At 53.7% G+C, this 25464-nt stretch overlaps 1 protein-coding gene across 1 annotated transcript in view; it reads left to right on the forward strand.

The window, feature by feature from the left end:
- MGMT (O-6-methylguanine-DNA methyltransferase) overlaps positions 1-25464 on the forward strand; it is a 220911-nt gene that overhangs the window by 190421 nt on the left and 5026 nt on the right. The window contains 1 exon segment of the mRNA XM_044240744.1: positions 22461-22600. Coding sequence (XP_044096679.1) covers positions 22461-22600 — 140 coding nt within the window.

The raw sequence follows: 25464 nt of genomic DNA on the forward strand, positions 1-25464 counted from the left end.
AGCACAGGCTGGGGAGCGCCTGGAGCCACAGGAACGCTCATTGCTGGGGGGGTGGGTGCAGAATGGTGCAGCCGCTTGGGAAGATAGTTGGGCAGCCTCTTAAATGAGACCTGCTCTTGCCCTCCCTGCTCCCTCGGATCTGCCCATGTGAGCGGAGAACTCCTGCACACGTCGGTAGAGCAGCTTTATTTATAATGGAGAAAGATGTGGAGGGAACCAGGTTGACCTTCGGTAGGAGAACGGACGTCTGTGAGTCACCAGCGTGTTTCACAGGCTCCTCCACCACCCCATGGGATGGGCCGGCCATCTCCGCCTCCTGGGCACGGGGGTGAGTAGGGGGAGACCCACACCCAGGTCTTCGGGTTCTGACGCCGGATTCTGCTAAGCCGGCAAGCCGTGTGGGGGCTTTGCCGGCGAGTTTCCATTCTGCAGTGACAATGGTCCTGTCTAGACAGCTTCCCTTTGTGACTAGAAGACATCACAGAATCGGTGTCCACATGGGCCCGGCGCGCACACAACCTGGCGTGCAGAGGCGCTCTGTGGCACTTCCGGGAAGGGCTGTCTTGGGGCCGGCACAACAGGCCCACTGTGCGGGTAAACATGGAAACACACTTAGGGAAAGGGGGAGGACGGGCACAAGGGTTCTTCACGTCTAGGAATGCTGGCTGGCATGCACCTGCGTGAGCCTCTGTGCCGCACAGCAGCAGCAGGTGGGGAAACGTTAACTAAGTGAAGTGATCTATAATGAGATCATTCAACTTTGGTCATTCAGCCCCTGACTACGGGCACAAAAGCTCTGTCCTGCTCAGGACACTGCCACCTGCCTGCGGATGTGGCCGAGCCAAAGGGCCAGTCACACCCTGCTGGTGGGCTGGGCCACGCGATGGTGTCCACGTGGGCTGTTGACACCCCCCAGAAGCTCAAGGGGCAGAGCATAATGTTTGTATTTTTAAGCAGCAGCGTGGGGATTTGGTAGGCCATTGAGCCCACTTGGCTGCCCTCCGTGTAGATCGGCCAGGGTCAAGGGCCCCGGGGTTTGGATTCTCAGCTACTCTGTCCTCACTATGGCTTTTGGTGTCTCTTTGGCAGTCGTGCACTTTCAGCTGAGACGGGCCTCCTCTCCCCGCGACCACAGCTCCCGTTCAGCTGGACCTCTGGGCGCACACAGCCGCTCCGGAGAGCAGCGACTTTGCCTCCCAGGCGCGCACTGTTCCCAAGGGCCACGTGGGGCTGGTCCGCCTCGCACTGGGGAGGACGCCGGGGCTCCGTCGGTGGCTTACACTCACTGAGCGCGTCCCCTGTGACAGCGGCTCTGCTGGGCACTTTGCGCAGCTTTTACTTCATTTACTCCTCAACGCTGGGGTCCTTGGTTTCACGCAGAGGACGTGGAGTTGACGGATGGAACTGGCTCAAAGAGCTGGGCAGTGGCACAAATGAGACCTGGACGCACACCCCGTCACCCCTCAACATGAGCTCTTTACTTGTACCCTCCAAGGGGTGCCTTGGCCTCCGCGGTCTTTGCTGGCCGTGCCCTGAGGGCACAGAGCCCTTTGCCGGGGGCGGGGGGTCTGGCCGCTGGCTCGCACTTGGGAGCGGCCCCCAGGCATCGGGCTGAGCGCTCTGCAGACCGAGGAGGGGCCTCACGATTCTCCACTTGCTCACGTTTGTTTTCTTGGGGCTGATTCTTCCAACACCAGAACCTGGAAGGCAACAGTCACACTTGGACTGAGTGTGTAAGTGGTGTCGGCATTTCTCCACGGAATCTTCTAGCGGAACTTGAGCCTGTGATAGATAAAACGTACGTCTGAGACGCTCATAAGTTTTAAGAGATTCGTGCACACCGGATACTGCAAATTCAAAATGGAACACACTCAGTTTTGTCTCTCTGCTGTTGAAAGTGCCGGATCTCTTCTCCACACCCCTCCCTGCCCCCATAACGTGGTAACGGAGTTTGGGCTGAAAGAAAGGAGTAAGAATTAAATTGCTGCGTTTGAATGGGGCCTGGGGTGTGAGAGAAACGCGTGGCGAGGTTCTGTGACGGCAGGTTTTGACTTTCGAGTCCACTGTCCCCGTTTCGAGACCTCTGATGCTTGTTTTGAAAATCTGGAGAGCAGCGGACTGGAGGGCGGTTGTCGTGGGCCGTCCCAGCCCTACAGTTGGTGACGTCAGGGTGAAGGAGACACCAGGGGCCCAGGTGGGGCCCCACGTTGAATTCTGAAACCCCGTGATGTCATGGGGAAGAGATGCACGTGCCGTGCCCCCGGCCACCGTTACCTCTGGTGTTGCCACTCGTGTTCCTTCCTGGCTGAACCCTGGGCTGGCGCCCAGTGACCCCTAGAGAACCGGCAGGATGGCCTGGCTCTCGGGGCAGGGCCGTGAATGCGCTGTCATCTGCCCGTGCCCTCTGGCCTCACTTCCTCCAACTGCGGGCACCAGCTCCGCACCGTCTGGACACGGGTGGGGGACGAAGGCTCAAGGATGGAACCAGATCTCTTCCTGGTTGGGGGTCTGAGTGGAAAAGCCTGTGCGGAGCCCTGGGGAGCCGGCGGGGCCAGTGGTGGCCAGTGCTGCTGGGGTGTGGTGAGGAGAGAGGGGCGGAGGGAATGGCCCAGGCCCCACCCGCAAGTGCAAACAGGCTTCCCTATTGCCTCCCGCCGGCCCTCCCGTGTCCCCGTGTGGTGGTGTGTCATGCGTGTGCCCTGTCCTGCCTTCTGCATGCTCAAGGGTCGCCCTGGAAGAGGACGGCTCGGTCAGGTCACCCCTGCTTTCAGTGCGGAGCTGTCTCCCGGTGCTGCGAGCCCAGACCCAGAGCCCCCGTGGCCCGCTGTGCGACATCTGCCCCCGAGCCCTGGGCCTTGCGCGTCCCTGCCCCAGCCCCCTCCCGTCCTGGCTCCCAGGCAGCAGCCGCTGATTGAAGAGTCACTGAGAAAACTAAGAAACTAATTCACTGATGAGTCCGAGCACGCTTCTCCTCCCTGTTGTGTGAGCTTGAACTGGGGACACCGGCTCTTACCTAGGACAAGCGCGCTCGCTGAGGTTCCGTCCGCAGCCGCGCTGCTGGGCACCGACCCCGCGCCAGTGGTCCTCGGGCACCCCAGGCAGGCTTCAGTGGTCGGGGCGGGTCTAGGCACATTTTCCGCAGCAACAGCACTGAGCTGGGGCCAGCAACAGCACTGAGCTGGGGCCAGCAACAGCACGGAGCTGGGGCCAGCAACAGCACTGAGCTGGGGCCAGCAACAGCACGGAGCTGGGGCCAGCAACAGCACTGAGCTGGGGCCAGCAACAGCACGGAGCTGGGGACAGCAACAGCACGGAGCTGGGGACAGCAACAGCACGGAGCTGGGGCCAGCAACAGCACGGAGCTGGGGCCAGCAGCAGCACGGAGCTGGGGCCAGCAGCAGCACGGAGCTGGGGACAGCAGCAGCACGGAGCTGGGGCCAGCAGCAGCACGGAGCTGGGGCCAGCAGCCGGGGCTGGGCTCACAGTGTAGCCAGCCTTCCGCCAAGGAGCGAATTTCTCTGACGCGACACGCCCCCCCCCCCGGGCAAGTCCACCAGCCTGAGAGCCCACGGGCTCCGGGCCTCTGTTGTGTGGGCCTCCAGCCTGGACTTGGCAGAGAGACCCAGGGGCTGCTAGCAGGTAGGGTCTCAGGTGCCCAGAGCAGCGGGAGGACCCCCGAGCTCCTCTGTCGGTCATGAGAACAGGTAACAAACCTAACGTCCAGTGTTAAAAGCTCAGGCAGCCGGAGGTGTGCAGTCTTACGGGGCAGCCCACGCAGCCCCTCCCCGCACCGCGGCCCCAGGCCCTGAACCACCCCCTGCCCCGCTTAACCCCACGACCACCCGGGCTGGGCAGCCGGTGGTGGTGACCCCTGCCCACTCCTGCCCCTCCCTGCTCAGGAGAACTTTCTTAGCACCTGTTCCGTGTGGTGCCCTGGCCAGCCCTTTGCCTGGTCTTCTGTCCATCCTTGTCACCCCTGCCGAGGGCACACATGTTCCCCGTCCTGTGGGGACCCCCTTCACCCACACCTGCACGGCCCTGTCCTCATTTGAATAGGTGAGAGCCAAAGTCAGCCGCACAATTGGAGCTAGATTCCATCACTCAAAATTCAGTCACAACTTCTTTTGAATTCTTCAGCTGCCCTGCGGCAAAGGCTCAATGTTGATACTGAGATTAATCCCCAAAGAGCCCCTCATTTCTCTGCAGAGAAATTAAAGCTTGCCAGTTTTCCTTTTGCCTGCCCTCCTGACAGCTCTGTCAGTAATGATATGCCTTCTCCGTGGCATAATCCCTGTCCTACGGTAAAGAATAATTCATTAAGAAATTAAGGGCTTAGTGCCTTTCTGTTGCGTTGGTCTTCAAAAGTTACCTAAAATTATTTAACAAAGCTCAGGGCAGTTTCACACAAGCTGGGCAGCGGCATGGGTGGGGTCGGCCCGGACCCACCCAGCCCCTGGGGGTGTGTCCGTATTCCCAGAAACTGAGTCTGGGGACAGCGGGCCGGGGCCCTGGTTCAGGACGGGGTGAAGACTTGCGGGAGCTGCCGGTGAAGCCGGCAGGGTGCCCTTCCCGCAACTCGGGAGGGCTGTCAGGAGGCTTCTGGAAGTTTCTGACGGGGCACCCAGGAGTTTCTGAACTGGGTTCAGAGCCGCGTGGGGTACGTGCACACGGTATTGTGTGTTTAACAACCGTTGGTGTGCTTAGCATGAAATGGCGTGGGTCCCAAACACTCCCAGCGGGTCCCATCTCTGCCCCGTGACTGATGCCGCCAGAGGGAAGGCGTGACGTGGCGTCAGCCGTGGCCGACTCGGGCGGCGGAGGGGCCGGCCGCGCTGGAAAACAGCGTCCTGCAGGCACTGGTAACGCTGTGTCCCTTTAAATCCAGTGTCCCACCTGTTTGTTGTTTTGTTTACGAGGTTGTGCCTGGGAGGGAACACTGCCCGTTCTTTCGAGGGGGGTGTCTGGGGGGCGTTGGGGGGGCGGTGTCCTCGTGGACACCGAGGCCGTGTCCTGGCCACAAAAGCTGGGGAATTTGTACGGAGAGACAGCAGGTGCCCCGAAGCAGACCAGCACAGGGGAAGCAGGGGCCGGTGCGGGAGGACAGGAGGACGGCAGCCCCGGGCTCGGCTCCCCGCGCCCCGCTGCAGCCCCCGTGCCGTGAGCGCGCTCAGGGCCGGCTGGGATCGCCGACTCCTCCCGCTCGGCGTTTCCGCGGGGCGGCTTCTCTCCGGTTCCGACGTTGTTCAGAAACCATTAACACCTGCTCAGACTCAGGTGTTCTGCTTTGAGCTGAATGACAATTATTTGAATGGTAAAGGGTGTTAATATATAATTATTCACATTCATACCAGGACATTCACAGTTTAATCATTTCTCTGTAGGCTTCCTTAAGTTTGAGCTTACAGTCTTAGGCATAATTCTTTTGTTAAATAAGTTTCGGGCACTCTAATTATTGGGAAGGTGACTACAAAGAGGGCCAGGTGCACTGGTAAGGCCGTCCCACCCCCTCACCTGCGCCAGCCTCCCTGTGCGGGGGGCGGCAGAAGGTTCGTTTCCGAGGGCTAATCATCCAGTCCGCCTGCGAGATGAGTTCTGTGATTGTGTCCCGGTGCACCAGGGCCGGACGAGCCTGCCGGAGCATTTCTATTCATGAGCGCAGGGCCCTGTTTGCCTGGCCAGGCTTGGAAAGGAACCGGCTTAACCCTTTAGACCCTCTGTTCTTCTGGACCCCACCGTCCTCAACATTATGGAGGACCCCAGAGAGCTCTGGATTGCGAGGGTTCCCTCTATTGAAGTAAACCTGAGACTGTCTTACTGCATTCATTTTTGTTTAGATAACGGTGAATTCACTACATGATATCAAAGATAATGTATGAAAATGTTTCCCAAAACCAGAAGATCTGAGAAGAACGGGGTTGGTGTGTTCCCAGTCTCCTCGGCGTCTGCACTAGTGGAGCACAGCCGCTGCCACTGACTCCGCGGTGCAGCCGTGTCGGTGAGCGTATGGGAAGGTCCTGTATGCTTGTGAGAGCAGAATTAGAGAGGCAAGTAACATCTTAGTATGGCCATGAAAATCCTCCTAAACGGGTCTTGGGGACCCCTAAAGCTCCCCAGACCACTCTTGGAGGACCAATATTCTAAAAGACCCCAAATTTTTATTGCTCCTAGAGGTTACTCCTTGCCTATATAAGGAGTCGTAAAAGTTTGTGTTGTGGGTTCTGGATTGTTTTTTAAGCTTATTTTCTTTTGAAGATTTACTTATTTTGAGAGAGGGAGAGAGAAAGCAAGCAGGCTCCCTGCTGAGCTTGGAGCCCAATGTGGGGCTCGATCCCATGACCCTGAGATCGTGACCTGAGCCAAAACGGAGTCTGACCCTCAACCAACCGACCCAACCAGGCACTCCTATTTTTTTTTTAAATATTCTATTTATTTATTTATTTCTCGGGGAGTGGAGGGGCACAAGCAGACAGAGAGGCAGGAGAGGCAGAGAGAGAAGCAGGCTCCCCGCTGAGCAGGAGCCTGGTGCAGGACTCGATCCCAAGACCCTGGAATCATGGCCCGAGCCGAAGGCAACCGCTTAACTGACTGAGCCACCCAGGTGCCCCTTTTATATTTTAAATCACATCCCAGATTCCCTCTTCTTGGCCTTTAGCTGGAGATGCTTACAGCTCCCTTGGAAGGACTTGTCTTTCCACATCTGCTCCCCAAATCTGTTAACCCGTTCCTCATACTGTGTCCGGCACCGTCTAGATCCAGAATCAGAGCCGAGCCCCATCCCGTGTCCCAAGGTGGCAGGAAGGGATTTCACATCCGTGTGGACCTCAGGGGCCCAGCCAAAGGGGCAACATGACCTCACAGGTCCTTCTTTCTTCCCTGACCTGTGTTACCATTGCTCAGGGAAGCAAAATTTAAGACCCGAGCACCATATTTCTGGCAGCCGGGCCAAGTGCCTGCCTTCAGTGGGTCAGCAGTGCCTCTGTGGGACCGGACACAGATTGCTGTGCTGGGAGACCGCGCTTGTCTCCCAGGCTAGCAGGTGGAGCTGTGCATCCAGGACACGTCCCCAGCGGGCTCACCCTGCCAGGAGCAGTCACAGGCCGGGGCCGATGCGCCTCTCTGCCCGGCCTGGTCGGGGGCAGCAGCCACCTGAGCTAGCCCCTAAGGGAGAGACAGGCAGGCAGAGCAGCGGAGGGCAGGAGGGTCTGCTGGGCACCCCTGTCCCCTGCCCAACTGCTCGTTGGTTAAGGATGCCTCATTGTGGGGAGAAGAGAAGGGAGTGATGGACAGAGGGCCCTTAAATCCATAAGGCCCTACCGAGAACAGTTTTTCCACAGGTCAACGGATAACCTCTGTGAGGCACATACCTACCTTCACCCTCACCTGGTCCTAGCAGGACGAACCCAAAACTGAGGGGCAGGAAGCCGCTCTCAGGGGTGAACCTCGGTGGTGGGTAACAAGCTGGGGATGCTGACCGTGTGGGACGCCCGTAAAGGGGACCTACACCTGAGAGCCTGGCCACCCCGCTGGCCTGAGCTTCCTGGCCAGCTCCACCCCGAGCCGCGGACGCTTCTCACCCTCCGAGGAGAGGACAAGAGGCATGGCGCCTCTCCAGGATTCAGGAGGAAGAAGCAGGTTGCATGGTCCCCGGCACGTTCAGTAAATGTTAGCGTTTGTTGTGACCATGAGATTTTTAAGCAAATTGACCAGAATTTCCAAATGCATCTTTGAAATCACAACCGAGCCCCCGTTTCCCCAGCATTGTTCAGAACGTTCGAGGAACTTCTCTTTCAGAATAGCCTTCCCGCCCTGCGTCTTGTACCACCCACGAGGCATTCATTGCCTGCTTACTGTGTACCAAGAACTACATTCAGCACTTGGGAATACTGTTAGTGTTGGCAGATTTTCTTATCCAAGAATGGATTTGGCTTGTGGGAAGTGATCAAGAAGTCAGGCTACCGAACACTGGTCATGAGGCCAGCAAAAACCCTTTCGGACCCACAGCACTTGGAACCACAGAACAGCAGACCGTCTTCACTGAACAGCCTCTCCGTTGCCCAGAGCAGCGCACCCAGAGAGGTAGCCAAACACTTCCTGGAAAGGGGTAGCACTTTTCCGAGGTTCCCTGTGAAAGGCACATGCCTTCGTCTCACAGCATCCTTTTGGGTCGTCTGCAGACAGAGCCTTGTGCGCGGTTGCCGCCTGGGCCCAGGCCCGTCCTTGCGGTCTCGCCAGCAGCCAGGACAGGAGAGCTCGTGCATATTTGTCCCCTAGGGCTGCAGGGGCTTCTTGGGCTTGGAGGCGGGCACACACGGGGGACCGTGACTGTCGTGTGGCTGCCCTGAGTTTCCCCGGGTGCAGGCATCAGCGCCTCTGGCTCGTCCAGTACCTGACTGGTCAGTCACGGAACGAAGCCTCAGCGCGGTCACCGTCTGTTCCCCAGATCCACAGCACTGGTGCTGCGACACCCCTGCTGGATGCGCACCTTCCTTTCTGGGAGCAAACCGGTAGGCGGACTCTGAGAAGGGAGTGCAGAAAGACTCATCTAGGACAGAGGCCTCAGCCAAGCCACTGAGCTTGGCGCTGGCTTGCGGACAGACAGACACCCTGTCGCCGAAACCTGCTTCAGCCATCGGGTGCCTGGGTCCCACCCTCCAGGCCCAGAGAGCAGCAGACCTGAGTCAGGCGTCCGACCAGCGGGGTGCACGGTAGCCGGGCTACGGCTGGCCTGACGGTCATCCGTCCAGTGAGAGGAGTGATGCCGGCGTCCCAGACTTCGTGGACAGTCCGTGACCGTCCCGGGAGCTCGGGAAGCTCTGTGTCTGGTGGCGGTTGGGAAGGCGGGACCAGAGCTAGCGGCTGGACAGTGCCCAGGCCAGCTGTCTTTTTGTGTCTTCTTCCCAGCCCTGTGTGGAAGCGCGCTGGGCTGTGCCCCAGAGGCCGGGACAGCCCGCGTGTCTGCTGCGGAAGCCCGCCCACGCTGGGGCAGCCAGGGACCCTAAAGCCTGAGAGCAGCGAGGAGGTGCCTCTGTGTGAATGTGAGAGACCAGGCCTTCTGCCTCTGTGTGGGGCTTTCGTCATTCCGGCGCTGGCTGAGAAGCTATCACAGCCTCAGGGAGGTGGGTCGGCTCCGCCGGGATGGAGTCTCCCGGTGCTGGGAGCTGAGCCCTTGGCGGTGCCTGGGCCCCAGAGGTCCACACCCGCAAGAGGCCGTGGGGCCAGCTCTCGGCTCGGAAAGACTTCTGGTTTAGCTGTTGTGGAGCAGGTGACACGGACCGTGCAGTGGCCTTTGTGTGGCTCTGGATGGGAGCCTCCTCCTGCCTCTGAGGAGACATCTTCGCGGCTCGCCCAGTCGCCTTCCCAGGCTCGCCCAGTCTGCAGGGTCACTTCCGCTACCTGAAGTGCCCCCTGCTCCTGCCCAGGGCACTGCTGCCGCCTGTCGGGACCCAGGCCCCTGTCAGTTCTGCTGTGTCCTTGCCGGGGGACAGGACATTGGTGCACGCCATGCCGTGCCACCGGATCTCGCAGGCGGTCCCATAATACTGAGAAATAAAGGTTGATGTGGAGCTCTGTGCCCCGCAGCCCCTCTCTCCAGCCGGGAGCGGCCCCACGTGCCCCAGACAGAGCTCCTCCCGCAGTCCTGGCGTGTCCACACCCGGCAGACTTCAGCTGGCAGAGCGGTGTCTGGTGTTGGTGGCCTTGTGCTTGCTGTCCTGACCCAGATCCTGGGTCCACGTGCATTTTCACACCTCTGCGTGTCACAGCACGCACAAGCCTGTGCACCTGCACTCGTGCGACGCTCAGACACGTGTGCCTAGTTCACGCAGTTTGACTTGGTAGGGCACGGACCCACGGCAATGCCGCGTTGAGTCCTGAAGCTCTGGCGCGACCACCTGTAAACTTCGCTCTGCTTTCTCTCAAGTACTTGCGGGTCTGTGAAGACTACGACTAATATGTTGGAAAAAATCAAGTTATTTTTACTCCAGCAATGTTCTGTTTCACCGCTCCTGCGTGGTGCGTGTGTGCTAGTGTGCGAAGGATCAGACTGATTATTGCCCGGTTTGCTGCAAGCGGTCCCTCCTAGTGTCAGAAGCGGCAACTGATGGCAGTGACCTTGAAGTTCTAGAAGGCCCCTTGGTAGGCACACCCCTTAGTAGGCACACCCCAGGCCTGCTTAGCACTGGCGTGACCTGCTGTAGCTCTCAGGACACAGAGAGCTGCTGCAGCTCTGCCCACAGGGAACCGAGGCAGGCCCGCCGGTGCCCTCGCCCTGCCAGACGCTGCCCAATTCCATGCCTGCGAGCTGGTGCGAAGGCCTACTGAGCCCCGCTGCCCTGGCCAGTGCCAGCTGTTCTCCCTGCCCGTGTCTGTGCGGCCACAGGCCCCCGGTGGGCTCCGTACCTAGGTCAGGACAGTGCACTCTGACAAAACCACGTCCCCAGCCGTGTGCACAGGTTGAGCTGCTTTCTCTTGGCCTGGGTGGCCTTGGCCTTCTCTGCTAATTGCAGGAACACCTGAGTGGGCTTGGCAGGTTGAGGTAGATGCCCACGTAGTCCATTCTGGGTCCTGGCCGCACCAGTGGAAGCAGTGCTGCCCTGTCTTCCCTGAACACAGGGTCCAAGCCCAAGTGATTACAGGGAAGACGAGGCCCCACTTACAACCCCCCACCCTTATTCATCCAGGAGATGACAGCTAGATGCCCACTCTGGGTCAGCCCCGGCTCTGGACTACTGGGATGGAGACCCACACAGCAGGCCCTTGCTCCTGGTGAGCTGGGTCAGATAGAAGGGACCCTCATGGTGACCGTACTGAGAGCACTGGGGGGGTGAAGGGGTCTTGCAGAGGAGAAATAGTTGGCAGGGGTTGTGACCCAGGCTCCATTTTAAGTGGGTATCTTGAACTTCAGGGAGACAGATTAAAGAAAAGGTGCTTAGAAAATATTTCTCTATGTTTTTCAGTTTATTTTTTAAATTAAGCTAAAATAAAATCGACTTTTGCTGTACAGTGCTATGAATTTTAATATACACATGGATTTCTTTAACTGCCACCATAGTTAGGACTCAGGTCACGTCCTCCTAAAAACGTCCTCCTGCCCCCGTCCCGTCCCCCACCTCCCTGCTGACTCCTAGAAACCCCTGGTCTGTTCTCATCCTCAGGAGAACGTCACATGGAGGGACTCACTGTTTAACCTTTGGAGCCTGCCTTCTGTCATTCAGCTTAATGCCTTCCAGATCCATCTAAATTGTTGTGTGTACCTACAGTTTATGCCTTTTAATTGTCATATTCCATGGTGTAGATATGCCCTCGCTTGCTTACATGATTTTTGTAAGAGCCGTTCTGACAGACGCGCAGTACCGTCTCGCCGTGGTTTGAACTGGCATCTCCCAGCCAGTGTGTTAGGTTGCACACTGATTCGTGTGTTCACTTACCAGTCAGCTGCCCTCCTTGGTGAGCTGTCAGTTCAAGTCTTTTGCCCATTTGTTAATTAGGTGGTTTGTTTTATTACTGTTGAATCTAGAGAGGTTTTTACATATCGTGGTTTTAATTTCTTTGTTGGGTACGGTATTTCCAAGTATTTTCTCCCAGTCTGTATCTTGTCTTACAGTCTACTAACACTGACTTGCACAGGCCAGTGTTGTTTTAGTTTCATTTTGATGAAGTCCAATTTATCTTTTTAATTTATGGGTTGTGCTATTGTTGACATGTGTAGGAACTTTTTGCCTAATTCCACAAAGATTTTCTTCTATAAAGCTTTACATTTAGAGGTAAAATCTGTTTTGAATTAATTATTATAATGTATAAGATTTCCATCAGGATTCAGTGTGTTGCATGGGGATATCCAGTTTTCCAACACCACTTTTTGAGAATATCCTTTTTTCACTGAAATGCTTTTGTACCTTGGGCAGAAACCATTTGGACATATTCGTATGGGTCCCTTGGAAATCTCTTTAGGTCCATGTATGTGTTTATCCCTTTACAAATTTCACAGTATCTTGATTACAGCATAGTAAGTCTTTAAAACCTGCTAGTGTGATTTCTCCAACTTTTTTTTTCTTTTTGAAAGTATTTTGAGTATTCAATTTCCTTTGCCTCTCCATGTAAGTTTTAGAATCTGTTTATCTATAATATCTGCATTAAATCCCCCTGGGATTTTGACTGGCATGGAAATAATTTCATAGGTCAGTGTGTGGAGAACTGAAACTTGTATACTGAGACTTTCTATCCATGAGCATGGTATTTCTCTCAAATTGTTTAGGTATTCTTTGATTTAACAGAATGTTATTTTCAGCATAAGCGTCTTGTGTATTATTTTAGATTCACATCTGAGTATTTTTGGTGGGAGCTATCATCAGTAACCTAGAGCTAAGATTCTGCTGTGTTGAGTTTGTATCTAGTGACCTAACTAAACTCATTCTACGATTTTTTTTTTTTTTGGTAGATTCCTGAGTATTTTGCCATAGATAATCATGTTGTCTATAAATAGGGACCATTTTCTTTTTTCCAAAATGTTTGACTTTTATTTATTTTTCTTGCTTTATTGCAGTGGCTAGAACTTCCACTATGATGTTAAATAGTAGAGGACATCCTTGTTTTTTTCTTAATCTTGTGGGGAAAGCATTCAGTTTTTCACTAGAAAATGTAATATTAGCTTTTGGTTTTGGTTTCCATTTTTTTGTTTGTTTTTTTGTTTTTGTCAGTACCTTTATCAGGTTGAGGACATTACTGAGCACTTTCATCATGAACAGATGTTGAATTTTGTTAATATTTTATTTTTGCTTCAATTGATAAAATTGTTTTTCTTCAGTAGGCTGTTAATATTGTGGATCATATTAGCTCATTTTTAATATACTACATTTCTAGAGCAATTTTAGATTTTCAGAAAAAAAATGAGAGTAAAACTGCCTCCCACCTTCCACCTGCCAGTTAGTTAATTGTTCAAGTCCAGTATACTGCAGAGAAGTATGAGAACCTCATACCCCCATGGGAAACAGCTTTATCAGGTAGAGTGGGTGTATGAAATTCTTTCTGTCTTCAGTCTGCTCTTTTCCAGACATACTTGGGTCCCCACGTTCCCTCCCACCAACTTCAGTGGGGTTGTTCTTATGTTCACAAGTTGTAATACTCTCAGATTCTCTTGTCACAGTCTGCATCATTCCGGGGGTCCTCCAGTCTTCTAAATGCTTCTTTTATGTTGTTAATTTGCATATATTGCCTATAAGGCTTTTCTGTGTCTATTGCTTTTCCTTTTCCAAAATGCCACATAGTCATACAGTATGAGCTTTCTCAGACTTGTTTCCTTCACTTAGCAATATATGTTAAGATAACTCCGTGTCATTTGGGGGCTCTCTCTCTGTGTGACTGAATAGTAGTCTGTTGTATGAATGCTCCATAGTTTACCCATTTATCTCTTGAAGGACATCTTAGTTGCTTCCAGTTTTTACCAATAAGTGAATAAGGCTGCCATGAACACTTGTACACCGGTTTTTGTGTGGTCATGGGTTTTCAGATAAGTTGAGCAGATTTTCAGGACTGCAGTTACTGGTTCATTTAGTAAACTTATGTTTAGTTTTGTAAGAAACTGCTGAATTTTCTCTGAAGTAGCTGTATCATTTTGCATTTTCATCAGAAGTGAATGAGTATCCCTGTCATTTCACGTTCTCATCAGCAATCATTACTGTCAAAATTGGGGGTTGGTATGTGTAGCCATTCTAATAAGTGTATAATTATATTTCATTGTTTTTTGAAGATTTATTTATTAATTTATTTGACAGAGATCACAAGTAGGCAGAGAGGCAGGCAGAGAGAGAGAGGAAGGGAAGCAGGCTCCCCGCTGAGCAGAGAGCCCAATGCGGGGCTTGATCCCAGGACCCTGGGATCATGACCTGAGTCTAAGGCAAAGGCTTTAACCCACTGAGCCACCGAGGTGCCCCTATTTCATTGTTTTAATTTGTATTTTCTGATGACCAATAATTTTAAAAAATCTCTTCATATGCTTAAATGTATCCATCTATCTTCTTTGATGAGCTATCCTTTTGCCATTTTCTAATTGGGTTTATTTAGTTTCTTACTGTTGAGTTCTTAAGAATTCTTTGTCTAGCTTGGTTACAAGTCCTTTATCAGATAGGTGTTTTGCAAATATGTTCTTGCAGCCTGTGGCTTTTCTTCTCGAAGTCTTAACAGCACTTTTCACAGACCAGAAAATAATTTTAATAAGGTCCAACTATTTTTCTTTCATGGATTGTATTGTGTCTATAAAAACTTTCCCCTAAACCCGTAATTACTTAGATTTTTCTACTGTGTTACCTTCTGGAGGTTTTATAGTTTTGCCTTTTAGATTTAAGTCTGTGATCCATTTTTAGTTTTTGTGAAAGATGTCTGGCCTGTATCTAGATTCTTTTTTGCATTTGGCTGTCCAGTTGTTCCAGAACCATTTGTTGGCCATACTGTCATCTTCTCACTGAATTGCCTTTGTTTCTGTATTGGGTGGATCTGTCTGTTCTGTCCCATTCATGTATGTATCTCCTCCTTCATTACGGCGCCCTGTCTTGATTACTGTAGCATTTTATATAGGTTCATTTTTGAAGTATTGAATCAGCTTTACGTTTCTCAAACTCCACTTAATTTTGCAGTCCAATTTTTTTTATATATTGCTGAATTTGATTTGCCAGTACTTTGTTGAGAAATTTTACATCTATGTTAATGAATAATATTAATCTATACTTTTCTGGATTTTGACTTTTTCTAGTTTTCAGGTTTTCCACTTTCATGAAATGCCTTAGAAAGTATTCCCTTCTCTTCTGTTTTCTGTAGAAGATTATCCTAAGTTGATGTATTTCTTCTTTAAGTGTTTGATAGAATTTAGTGGTGAAATTATCTGGTCCTAGTGATCTCAGAAGATTTTAAACTCCATGTTCAGGCTCTTTGATACTTAAGGGACTGTTCCAGTTATCTGCATCATCTTGGATGTGATTTGGCCGTTTGCAGTTTTTGACACATTGTGGTCTGTTTTATCTGTGTTGTTGAATATTGTGCATAGAGTTATTGTAAGAATACTTCATTCTCCAGTTAGTGTCTGTGACGTCAGGCTGACATCCCCTCTTTTAGGTCTGATGTTGATAACTTGTTTCTTCTCTTTTTATATCACTCTTGCTAAAGGTTTATCAATTGTATTGAACTTATCAAAGAAGCCAGTTTTGGTTTCATATATTTTACTCTAATTTTTCTTATTTCAATTTCATCATTTTCTATTATTAGCTTTATTTCCTTCCTTGGGTGTTTGTAGTTTGGGGGTGTTTTTTGCTCTTTCCTGTTTAAATTGGAAGCTTAGATTATTCATCTGAGACCCTTCTCTAATACATGCATTAAGGGATGCTTGAGTGGCGCAGTCGGTTAGGCATCCGACTCTTGGCTTTGGTTCTAGTCATGATTGCGGAGTCCGGGGATCGAGCCCTACCTCCCGCTACAGCTTGTGTGCAAACATGTGCTCTCCCTCTCCCTCAAATAAGTAAATCTTTAAAAGAATAAAAATAAGACTTCCTGTGACCCATGGGTTATTGAAAAGTGCCTTATTTGTAGGGTGCCTGGGTGGCACAGTTGCTTAAACATCTGACCCTTGATTTCGGCTCAGGTCGTGATCTTAGGCACAGTTGCTTAAACATCTGACCCTTGATTTCGGCTCAGGTCGTGATCTCAGGGTCATGATCTCGGGTTGTGGTCTCAGGGTCGTGATTTCGGGTCGTGGTCTCAGGGTGGTGATCTCAGGCTCGTGGTTTCAGGGTCATGGTCTCAGGTCATGATCTCAGCTCATGGTCTCAGGTCATGATCTCAAGGTCGTGATCTCAGGGTTGTGGTCTCAAGGTCGTGATCTCAGGGTCATGGTCTCAGGTCGTGATCTCAGGGTTGTGCTCTAAGGGTTGTGGATGGAGCCCCGTGTCTGGCTCCAGGCTCAGCAGGGCATCTGCGTGGGATTCTCTCTGCCCCTCCCCCTGCAGATGCACATACTCTCTCTCCCTCAAATCAGAAATAAATCTTTAAAAATAAATAAATAAATAAATAATAGTGCCTTATTTTCTCTCCAAACATTCGGAGGTTTCCAAACCTCCTTTCTTTTTGTTCTTGATATCCAGTCTAATTCCATTATGATCAGAAAATATGACTTGAATGAATTCAATTATTTCGAATTTGTTAAAGTTTGTTTTATGACCCAGAATATGGTCTATCTTGGTCAGTTTTTTGTGTGCATTTGAAAAGAGTATATGAGGGACGCCTGGGTGGCGCAGTTGGTTGGACGACTGCCTTCGGCTCAGGGCGTGATCCTGGAGTCCCGGGATCGAGTCCCACATCAGGCTCCCAGCTCCATGGGGAGTCTGCTTCGCTCTCTGACCTTCTCCTCGCTCATGCTCTCTCTCACTGTCTCTCTCTCTCAAATAAATAAATAAATAATCTTTAAAAAAAAAAAAAGAAAAAAGAAAAGAGTATATGTTCTGTTATTATTGGGGACAATGTTTTGTAAATGTCAATTGAAACCAGTTGGTTGATAGTGTTTTTCATTTCTGTATCCTTCATTTTCTGTCAACTATCTGTTAGTTATTAAAAGAGAAGTGAAGTCTTCCACTATGATTATGAGTTGGTCAAATTCTTTCAATCACCCAGGCACCCTGTGAAGAGTTTGGTTTAGTTTTGGTTTTTTGTTTTTTAAGATTTTATTTATTTATTAGACAGAGAGATCACAAGTAGGCAGAGAGGCAGGCAGAGGGAGAGAGAAGCAGGCTTCCCTGCTGAGCAGAGAGCCCGATACAGAGCTCGATCCCAGGACCCTGAGATCATGACCTGAGCTGAAGGCAGAGGCTTAACCCACTGAGCCACCCAGGCGCCCCGTGGTTTTGTTTTTTTCCAAACTGAATATAGAATTCTGAGTTTCATCACTTCAAAATTGGTAGTTCACCTCCTTCTGACGTCTTTGCTTCTGGTGAGAATTCTATTGTCACTCAAACCCATGATCCTCTATAAATAACACATCCTTTTTCTCTGGTTGTTTTTGAGATTTTTTTTTTCTACCTTTAGGTTTCACCAGCTTCATCATATGTCTGGGAGTAGATTCCTCTGGTGTGTCCTGTCTGTGGTTTACTAGGCTTCTTACACCTGTCCTTGTAATAAATCTTTTGCCAGATTGGAGAAATTCTGGCTATGATTGGTTCAAATTGTTTTGTACACCTTACCCTTTTCCCTTTTCTTCTGGAACTCCAATAACATGATGTTAGACCTTTGGCTTTGTCCTGTGTGTCCTCAGGGCACTTTCTGGGTTTTCATTGTTTGTTTTTAACATGGTTTTCTCTGTTTTTCAGATTGGATAAGTTCTGTTGACTTAGTTCATGGACTCCTCCTCTGGCATCTCCCTTCTGCTGTTGAGACCACGCAGTTTTTACATTTCCTGTTTTTCTGTACTAAATTTCCATTTGACTCTTCTTTGCGATTTGTTTTTGAAACTTTGCATCTTCTCATATGTTTCAAAGGTATTTTCCCTTCTTGCAGCATTTTTACTACAGATCCTTTAAAGTTGTTTCAATCTCTTAAAATTTTATTTGTCAGTTAATCCTCAAAACGCCAGGGAGATGTCGTCAGCCGGTTCCAACCGCTGGGTCCTCTCAGCCTTGATGTCTGTAGATTATCTTTCCCAAGATGAGTTGAGGTTTTCTGACGTTTGCTCTGCTCGGGAAGTCGTTTTGGATTGGGTCGGGCTCACTCTGGCTCTCGGGGTCTGCGTCTCGGGGGAGTCCCGTGTGCAGCAGCACTTCGCTGGCCGAGGGGGCTCTCGGCCTGGACGGCTTCGGCTCCTGGGGTCCGACCAGGATCCCGCAGGCTGTGGCTTCCGTGGCCACATCCTTTTCAAGCCGGCCAGCCGCGGAGCCCATCGGCCCGGTCTGGATCCTTTCCTCAGTTCTCCGGGTCTTTGACTGAGGGTCAGATCCGCACGTGTGCAGGTCAGTGCCGAGGCCGGGGACTCACACGCAGCTCCCCGGTGCGCGGCCCGTCTCCTCTCTCCACGGTCTCCCGGAAATCCCGTTTGGTGCCCACGGGTGATTTGACCTTACCTACCCCACTCTGCCACACGCTTCCTGGGATTGCACCTCCACAGGGCACGGGCGCTGAGAAGACAGAGTCGAGCAGCAGGGGGTCTGCCCCGCTGTGGGGCCCCAGCTCCTCCCAGCAGAGAGGAACAGAAGCCTCGGGGTTGCCTGGGAGCTGTGGTTCAAGAGTTCGGAGATAATAGCAGCCAGCGAGGGCTTCCTCCACCCTGAGCATCGGGACGCCGTCCTCCCTCCTGGGGGTGGGTAAGCGCTCCCGGGTCCTCTGTGTGCCCCGGCAGCTCCTTTGGGGTTCAGGCCTCAGTGGGTCTGGGCTGCGGAGGACGCGGGTGAGGTGGTACGCTCAGGCACTGTTCAGTGTTTCCGCAGGTTCCTGGCCTCTTCCCCAGGCTGCCTGTGCCTGTTTACCTTCCACAGCCCTCTGCGTTCTGCCCAGGTTCTGGAAAGGCAGCCCGTAGAAAACTGGGTGCGGCGCGCCCCCGTTCCCTCTCATCCTCCTGTGCTTCCTCCCGGGCTCACTCCTGGACCTTCGGTCCTGGCCGCACAAGCCGTCAGGCGGCATCAGGTCACGTCAGCCCTGTTCGCACTTCAGGATGCTTCGTATCAAAACTCTCCTCTAGGGGCGCCTGGGTGGCTCAGTGGGTTACAGCCTCTGCCTTTGGCTCAGGTCATGATCCCAGGGGCCTGGGACCAAGCCCCGTACCAGGCTCTCTATTCCTCAGAGAGCCTGCTTTCTCCTCTCTCTCTGCCTGACTCTGCCTACTTGTAATCTCTGTCTGTTTAATAAATAAATAAAAGTTTAAAAAAAAAAAAAAACCTCTCCTCTAGATACCCGGTGTCAGAGAACTGTCTTCACACCCAGACTATCTGGGGCTCCAGGGTGCCAGTGTGGGCACTCCCTCGGTGCCAGGGCCAGCAGAAGGCACACCCTGGAAGGGAAAAGCCCTTGGAAACTTGAAAACCTGTCATACAGTCACAGTTTGTGCCGGGGATACCAGGCCATTGGAGGCCACGGCAGGGGACTCCTGCAGGAGCCTGGGCTCTGCTCGCTGTGCACGGGGACGTGGCAGACACATCCTTGCCCAGCCCCCGGATGGCTGCTGCAACGCTCCGCTGGCAGGGCCCAGGGCCCCCGGCCTTATTGCGGCACCCTGCACATGCGCCTGCATAAGCTGCTGCCTTGTGGCCAAGAGCCCCGAGGCCTGGGTGGCTGAAAGACGGCCCTGTCCCGCAAACCGCACCCTGCAGCAAAGGTCACCTTGAAAGAATGATTCTGCCCCCAAGAACTCACAAGCATGGGGCTCTCCCTCACTGGAGAAGAGGGGCTGAGTCTCAGCCTTGGTTCTAAAGAGAACCCGTCTCCGGGCACCGCCCTGCCGTGGACCAGCTGTTCCTGAGGCTGACGGGGGCCGTGCGGGGCCGTGCGGGGCCCTGCCTGGCAGGGAGCTGTGGAGACAGTGTGTGTCACGGGACGAGGCAGAGGTCTGGGGGAGGAAGACACTGGCCCCTGGTCAGTTCCTCCCGTCGGCCGGGTGCTGCTGGCATCCGCCGAGGCTCCCTAACCAGAGCCGCACCCCGCGTGTCGGTCTGGGTGGCCACCGAACGCTCCCTGATCGCGACTCCCACACGGCGCGTGAGAAGAGTTTGTGAAAAACCCTGGTGTCCACGGCACAGGACGACGCCCTCCGTGGCCAGGGTTGGAAAACCACCTCGTCGGCCCCTGGGAGGCTGATGACCTGCAGTCCACCTGGAGAGGAGAGAGAAAGCAGTCTTGGTCGGGTTGGGTGTTCGTGGTGGCAGGGGTCCGTGGCCACCCCCACGGAGACGACAGTGGCTGTGTCCTTACGTAAAGGGAGCGCTAAGCAGCCATTTGGCCTCCAGCAGGGCTGACCCTGGTCCCACCGGAGAACACGGCCTGGCTGGCCGTCCTTGGAGGCCAGGAGAGGCAGGAGAAAGGACAGGGGTGGGAAGAAGGTGAAGTGGCCGGCCGAGGCCGCTCCGCACAGCTCCGGGTCGCGCCTGCTCCCTGGGGAGGGCCAGAGATGGGAGGGAGAAGCATCTTCGTCTAATGGCTGCCCTCTGGGCCACCTGAAATGATGGTCCAGCGCTCAGGACTTACGTGGACACCTCAACCTCCAGAAAATCTATTTTCTACATCCGTGTATGTTGATTTTTATGAGCAGGTTTTTCTACATTGTAGAAGGATATTTAACGACTGGAGGTGCCAGCCCCGCAGAAGGGAGAGCAGTTCCGTGCTCTGACTTTGCACAGGTGAGGGTTAAAGGCCCGGTCGCAAGAGCTGCTCCGACTAATTAGTGCATTTGCTCCCTGCAGGGTAAAATTGAGTTTTCAGATACGTTCACGAGGCGGTGCGCTGGATTGCTAAGTATTGGGCTCTCCGAGCTATTTTTCCTAGTACGTTGCCCGGTATGTGCAAGCTGAGAGAGTATTTCCCATGGAAGACTGACAGCGAAGCTACAGATGTTTGATAGACTCTGTGCTCGTGTGCAGGCATAACGCTTGTTTGAGGATGGGACACGGTCATGCCTGGAAGGGAGAGGCTGGGTGGTGTGGCCTGACCACTGTGCTCTGGTCGGGGCCTGCCCAGGAGCGTCTGTGCCCCGGGCAAGCTCACGCACACACACGGCTCACCCTCGTCCTCCGGGTCTGGTACCGTTCCAGGCTCTTCTCCTGGAAATCCCGGCGGCACCACAGAAAACCATCACGGGCACCTTGGCGCTCTCCCAGGAAGGCCGGACACAGGGCCTCTGCGGCCTGCGCTGCTCCCGGCTGCTTTTCTCAGACCAAGGCCCCCCGAAGTCGCTCCCTCCCCGGGTTACCACCTGGCAGCCTGCCTTCTCTGTTTTTCTTCCTCTTCTTCCTTTTTTGTGTTTTTGTTTGTTTGTTTTTGAGTGAGGGTAACAGCAGCAACAATGACGATGATTAACACTGTGATTTCAGAACCGGTTCTGAGGAAATCACAGTAAACAGAGTGTGTTTGCCTAAGGAAACCCTCCGAGCAATCAACCAGTAACACAACGCGTGTGCTAATGAACCCAAAGCTGTTAATGTGGTTTCTTCAGTTAAATTGATTCATGAATTTTGAAGAGAACATTATCTAATGAATTTTCTTTGAATAGAAAGCAATTAAAAGGACAAATCAGTCTGATTAACCCCAAAGTCACCCTCCTGCCACAAATGGTGTACAGTTTGAAATTATATCATAAAAAACTGGAGCACATTTGCTATCTTTCTGCCCTCGACTAATCCATGTAAATTAATGAACAACAAAGTTAATTTCTTTGATGACCCTGTTCTAGTATCACCTGGATTATGCTGATGTTTAATTTGCTTAATGTTATAATAAAGACTAAACAGATTTTTTTTTCAGTGAAGTGATTATCATTCCCTTCAGTTAAGAAGTGATTTTTATTATTTAACACGCATGTAAGGGTGTGTTTTCTTTAAGAACCAAATCGCACTTGGCCAGCTTGGCACCGAGTGTAATTAGTGCTATTGTGGACACACTCGGAACACGGTGCTGCCCGCGGAAGCCTTCCCTTTGCTGTTGCCGTCAGGAACTCCCTCCCCAAGGGCTCGGTGCCCTTGCCGTGGGGGACGCGGCTCTGTGTCCAGTGCTCCCGAGCCGCGTGTTCCCTTCGGAAAGACAATAGGTATCGATTCAGACCAGCCTCCTTCACATGCCTGGGAAACGGCTCCAAAACCCGGAGGTGGAGGATGACAGTGTCCTCATGCGCTCACCTGTTCGCTCCTGCAGTGGGAGGAGGAGCAAATGCACTTGGACGTGCTTAGTCCATTAAAATGGGAATAGAGTCATTTTTGCAGCCCTGTTCATTACAGATGCCTATAGCCAAGGTCGCCGCCAGCCCCGTAGACCGCAGTGTTTGGCATTCTGAGCCTGTCTGCTGCCAGATGTGGACGGCTAGCATAAAATCACAGCCCGACCCATGGCTTCTTTCTCCTTCTGCGTCCCAGCAGAAGCTGGGAATTCACCGGCGGTGTAGAAAGTTCTGCCGTGCGTAGGCAGGCAGGGCTCAGGGCTCAGTAACTTAGCTGCTCATGCACTGACGCACGCGGGTCCTAGAAGAGCGGGCAGGGCGCGGTCCTGCGCAGAGCCTGGGGAGATGGAAGGAAGCTGCGGTGTGGGGTGCACAGCTGCGGGCTGCCTGCAAAGGGGACAGCCCGCATGGTGCCAGGGACGGGCTGAAGGGAGCGTGCGTGAAGGCCATGTTTTAACTGAGGGTCGCACTCCTCTGGGTGTGGGTGTGGGTGTGTCTTCTGTTGCAGGACAGAAGCCTGAGTCAGAGCCTGGGGGCCGTTTGTCCACAGGGCGTCATTCTGTGTTCTGCCTTTCAGATTCATTCACCGCACAGGTGTTGTGGAAGCTGCTGGAGGCCGTGAAGTTTGGAGACACAGTTTCGTACCAGCAGCTAGCAGCCCTGGCAGGCAACCCCAGAGCTGCGCGGGCAGTGGGCGGAGCCATGAGGAGCAACCCTGTAAGTTGGGGTCTGTGTGGACGTCAGCGTGGCCATGGTCGGGCGGGGGGCCTGGGCGCTGCGCTCGGGGGTGCGGGCCGCAGAGGTGGGCGTGTCCCCCAGGCAGCCCGAGCCGCGCTGGGCCGGGAGGAGAGGAAACGCTCACGGCGGGCCCTCCCCTGAGAGGCAGGGGCGGCACTGGTAGGTCTGCGCCCCTGGTCCCGTCTGTGGTGAGGGGACCAGGAAGCGTTCGCACAAAAGCCCTCCCCCGCCCCCGTGCATGTGGGAACCACAGCAGCTCATCGCCAGAGGCAGTACCAAGGCGGACAGGCCCTGGAGAAAGTGGCGAATGACATTCGTTCTTCCAGTAACTGGGCACACGGGCTGCCTCGCACGTGCCCGACACTCTTTCAGGGGCCAGGCCTAGAGCCAGAAACCAAGCAGACAGGCTGCCCGTATGCAGCATCGTTGTAGAAGGAGACGCATTCCGGGATGCCGGATGCATAGGGAGGCTGGAGATCTGACAGCAGAGTGCGCACCTGGGGAACGGGGCTGATTCACGGCATTTGGGCGTGTCTTCCCCAGGGAGTGGCTCCTTCCCCAAGCCCCTTTGTGTCCTTGTCCCTCCTGTGCATCTGTGGGCAGACTTTGCAGAAAGGGAGGTTCGCTCCAGGCAAAGCCTTGCTCACCAGAGGATGGGCCTGTGTGCGTGGCCGCATGCCTGTCGCCCCCACGCCTGCACCTGGACCACAGTCTGTGCTGGCTCAGAAAGCAGGTCCTTGTGAGGCCGTGGTGCCCCCATCCCAAAGCAGCCAGGTCCTTGGGGGACCCCACACAGCCGAGTGAGACCGGGAATATTTCTGCTCTTGGTAGCCCCTCCAGTACTGGGCCGCGGCCTGCTGGCACCTCCGTGCTGGCTTCCCCTGGAGCTGCGGAAGAGGGTCTGATGGGTTGGAAACGGGCCATCCTATCAGGGGGAGGAAAGTAGGACCATCACATCCTGGGATAGGAAATTACTAGATCAGAAAGACCTCACCTTTTTGAAACTTGCTGTAGTTTTGCGTGTATTTCCAGCATTATCTTTGTCACTGGTCACCTGGGAGAGGCAGGCATTGGCACACCCGGCCCACTGCTCTTGCCGCTGGGTCCCTGTTGCCTGAGGGCAGAGCCCCTGCTCTCTCAGAGGTGGCGTTTATGAGACCGCCTTCTCTTTTCTAAGAAGCAACCGGCAGGTTCGCAGTGGATCGCACCGTCTTGCATGTCTAATCTGGAGAATTCTCTGCCACGTAGAGACATCCTGGACGGTCGGGAGCGACGTAGAACGTGGACCACTGGTCATGCCCGCGCCTCGCCGCGACCCGGGTCCTCCGCGACGGTGGAGCATGAGCCCAATCGTTGCTCCGTTCCACAGCAGTCCTGCTTCTCGTGCAGTGTGGCCCACATGTCCTGAGTTGTCCCCTCCACACACCACGGGCTCAGCTTTACCGTACACATGAGGTGATTCTGCTTCACGTTCCAGCATGGATTTTTTTACGTTTCCCGATAAAGTCTGAACCACTTTGTTCCTTGGGAAGGCCACCGTCTCCACCAGGTGCTCAGCAGCTGGACTTGGCCCGGGACAGATCAGCAGTTGGGACGCTGCAGGACACGGCTCCCTGTCGCGCCTGGCGAGACGGGCACTAGAAGCCAACGGGTTTGCGCCTGGCCCTCCGCGGCCCGCAGTCGCTGTGTCCCATGTACGTCCTCCCTCTGTCCCAGATCTTTGTGCCTCCTTCAGCCCAAGGCTCTACTCCTCACGCCCTTTGTGGACAGGGGACACTCTTCTCAGCCATGGAGGGGCAATTCGGTTCCCACCGTGCACCGCAGGTGCTGTGTGCTGATGCCTCCCGCAGGGGCCCACCTCCTGTCCGGTGCTCTGCAAACACGTGCTACCGGCAGGCACACAGACAGCAGGGGACCCTCACCTGCCTCGGGTGCTGACAGCGGCATCTCACTCGGCCACAGAGACGCCGTCACTGCTCAACGATCACGCTTGCGGCGATCTTTAGAAACATTATCGTTCTGCAACCAAAAGGCCTCTCTCCTCCTGCTATTAATCTCTATGAACGTCTCTGTTCAGATGGGGCCCCAGTCACAGAAATTTATAAAATTGGATCTCACGAGGATTAAAACTCTAATGTCCATAAAGTTTGCGAATTGACTTCCCAGTCTCGTGCCCAAGTGCAGAAGGGCCATGAAGACACCGGGTGGGAGAACCGGGCAGGCTCCCGGCCCCTCTTCTCAGCGCCTTCCCATGCCGACAGCAACCGGGCTGGAGGTGAGCCCTCGGGGGCCCGTCCGTGGCACCCACTGTGGCTGGGCACTACCCACGGCTCACGCCGGGCCCCTTGGCCTAAGCTGGTGGCAGAGGTGCGGGGGCTGCCGAAGCTGTTCCTGCGAGGGGAGTTTCGGCTCGGCCTCCTGGGGAGCCTTAAACTTGACCTAACACTTCCTTGGAAGGGATCGCGGAGCCTCCAAGAGGCGACTCAGGAACCTGGGGGAAGGGGGCCCTGAGCAGGGCTGGGACCACAACCGACGTGGCCATCACACGTGGGGGCCCCCTTTCCCTGGCGCTGGCAGTGGGAGGCCGGGTCGCACAGCCCACGCGGCAGCTGTGGCACCGACAGCATCGTGGAGATGCGCTCGTAGGTCATCTGTTCGGGCTGAATAGGGCAATTGTGCATTTCAAGGAGAGTGAAAGACGGGTTTGGAATGTCGCGGGGCACCGTGAAGCGCGTCGTGCGTTCATTCCTCAGGTGGCACCATGAACACGAGCACGTGCCGGTTCACGTGACAGCTTTGCCGTGGCGTGGGGTCCTCTTCCCTACTCGCGGGAGGGATGGCTG

This window comes from Neovison vison, chromosome 2, assembly GCF_020171115.1.
Source record: "Neovison vison isolate M4711 chromosome 2, ASM_NN_V1, whole genome shotgun sequence".
Classification (NCBI taxonomy): Eukaryota; Metazoa; Chordata; class Mammalia; order Carnivora; family Mustelidae; genus Neogale; species Neogale vison.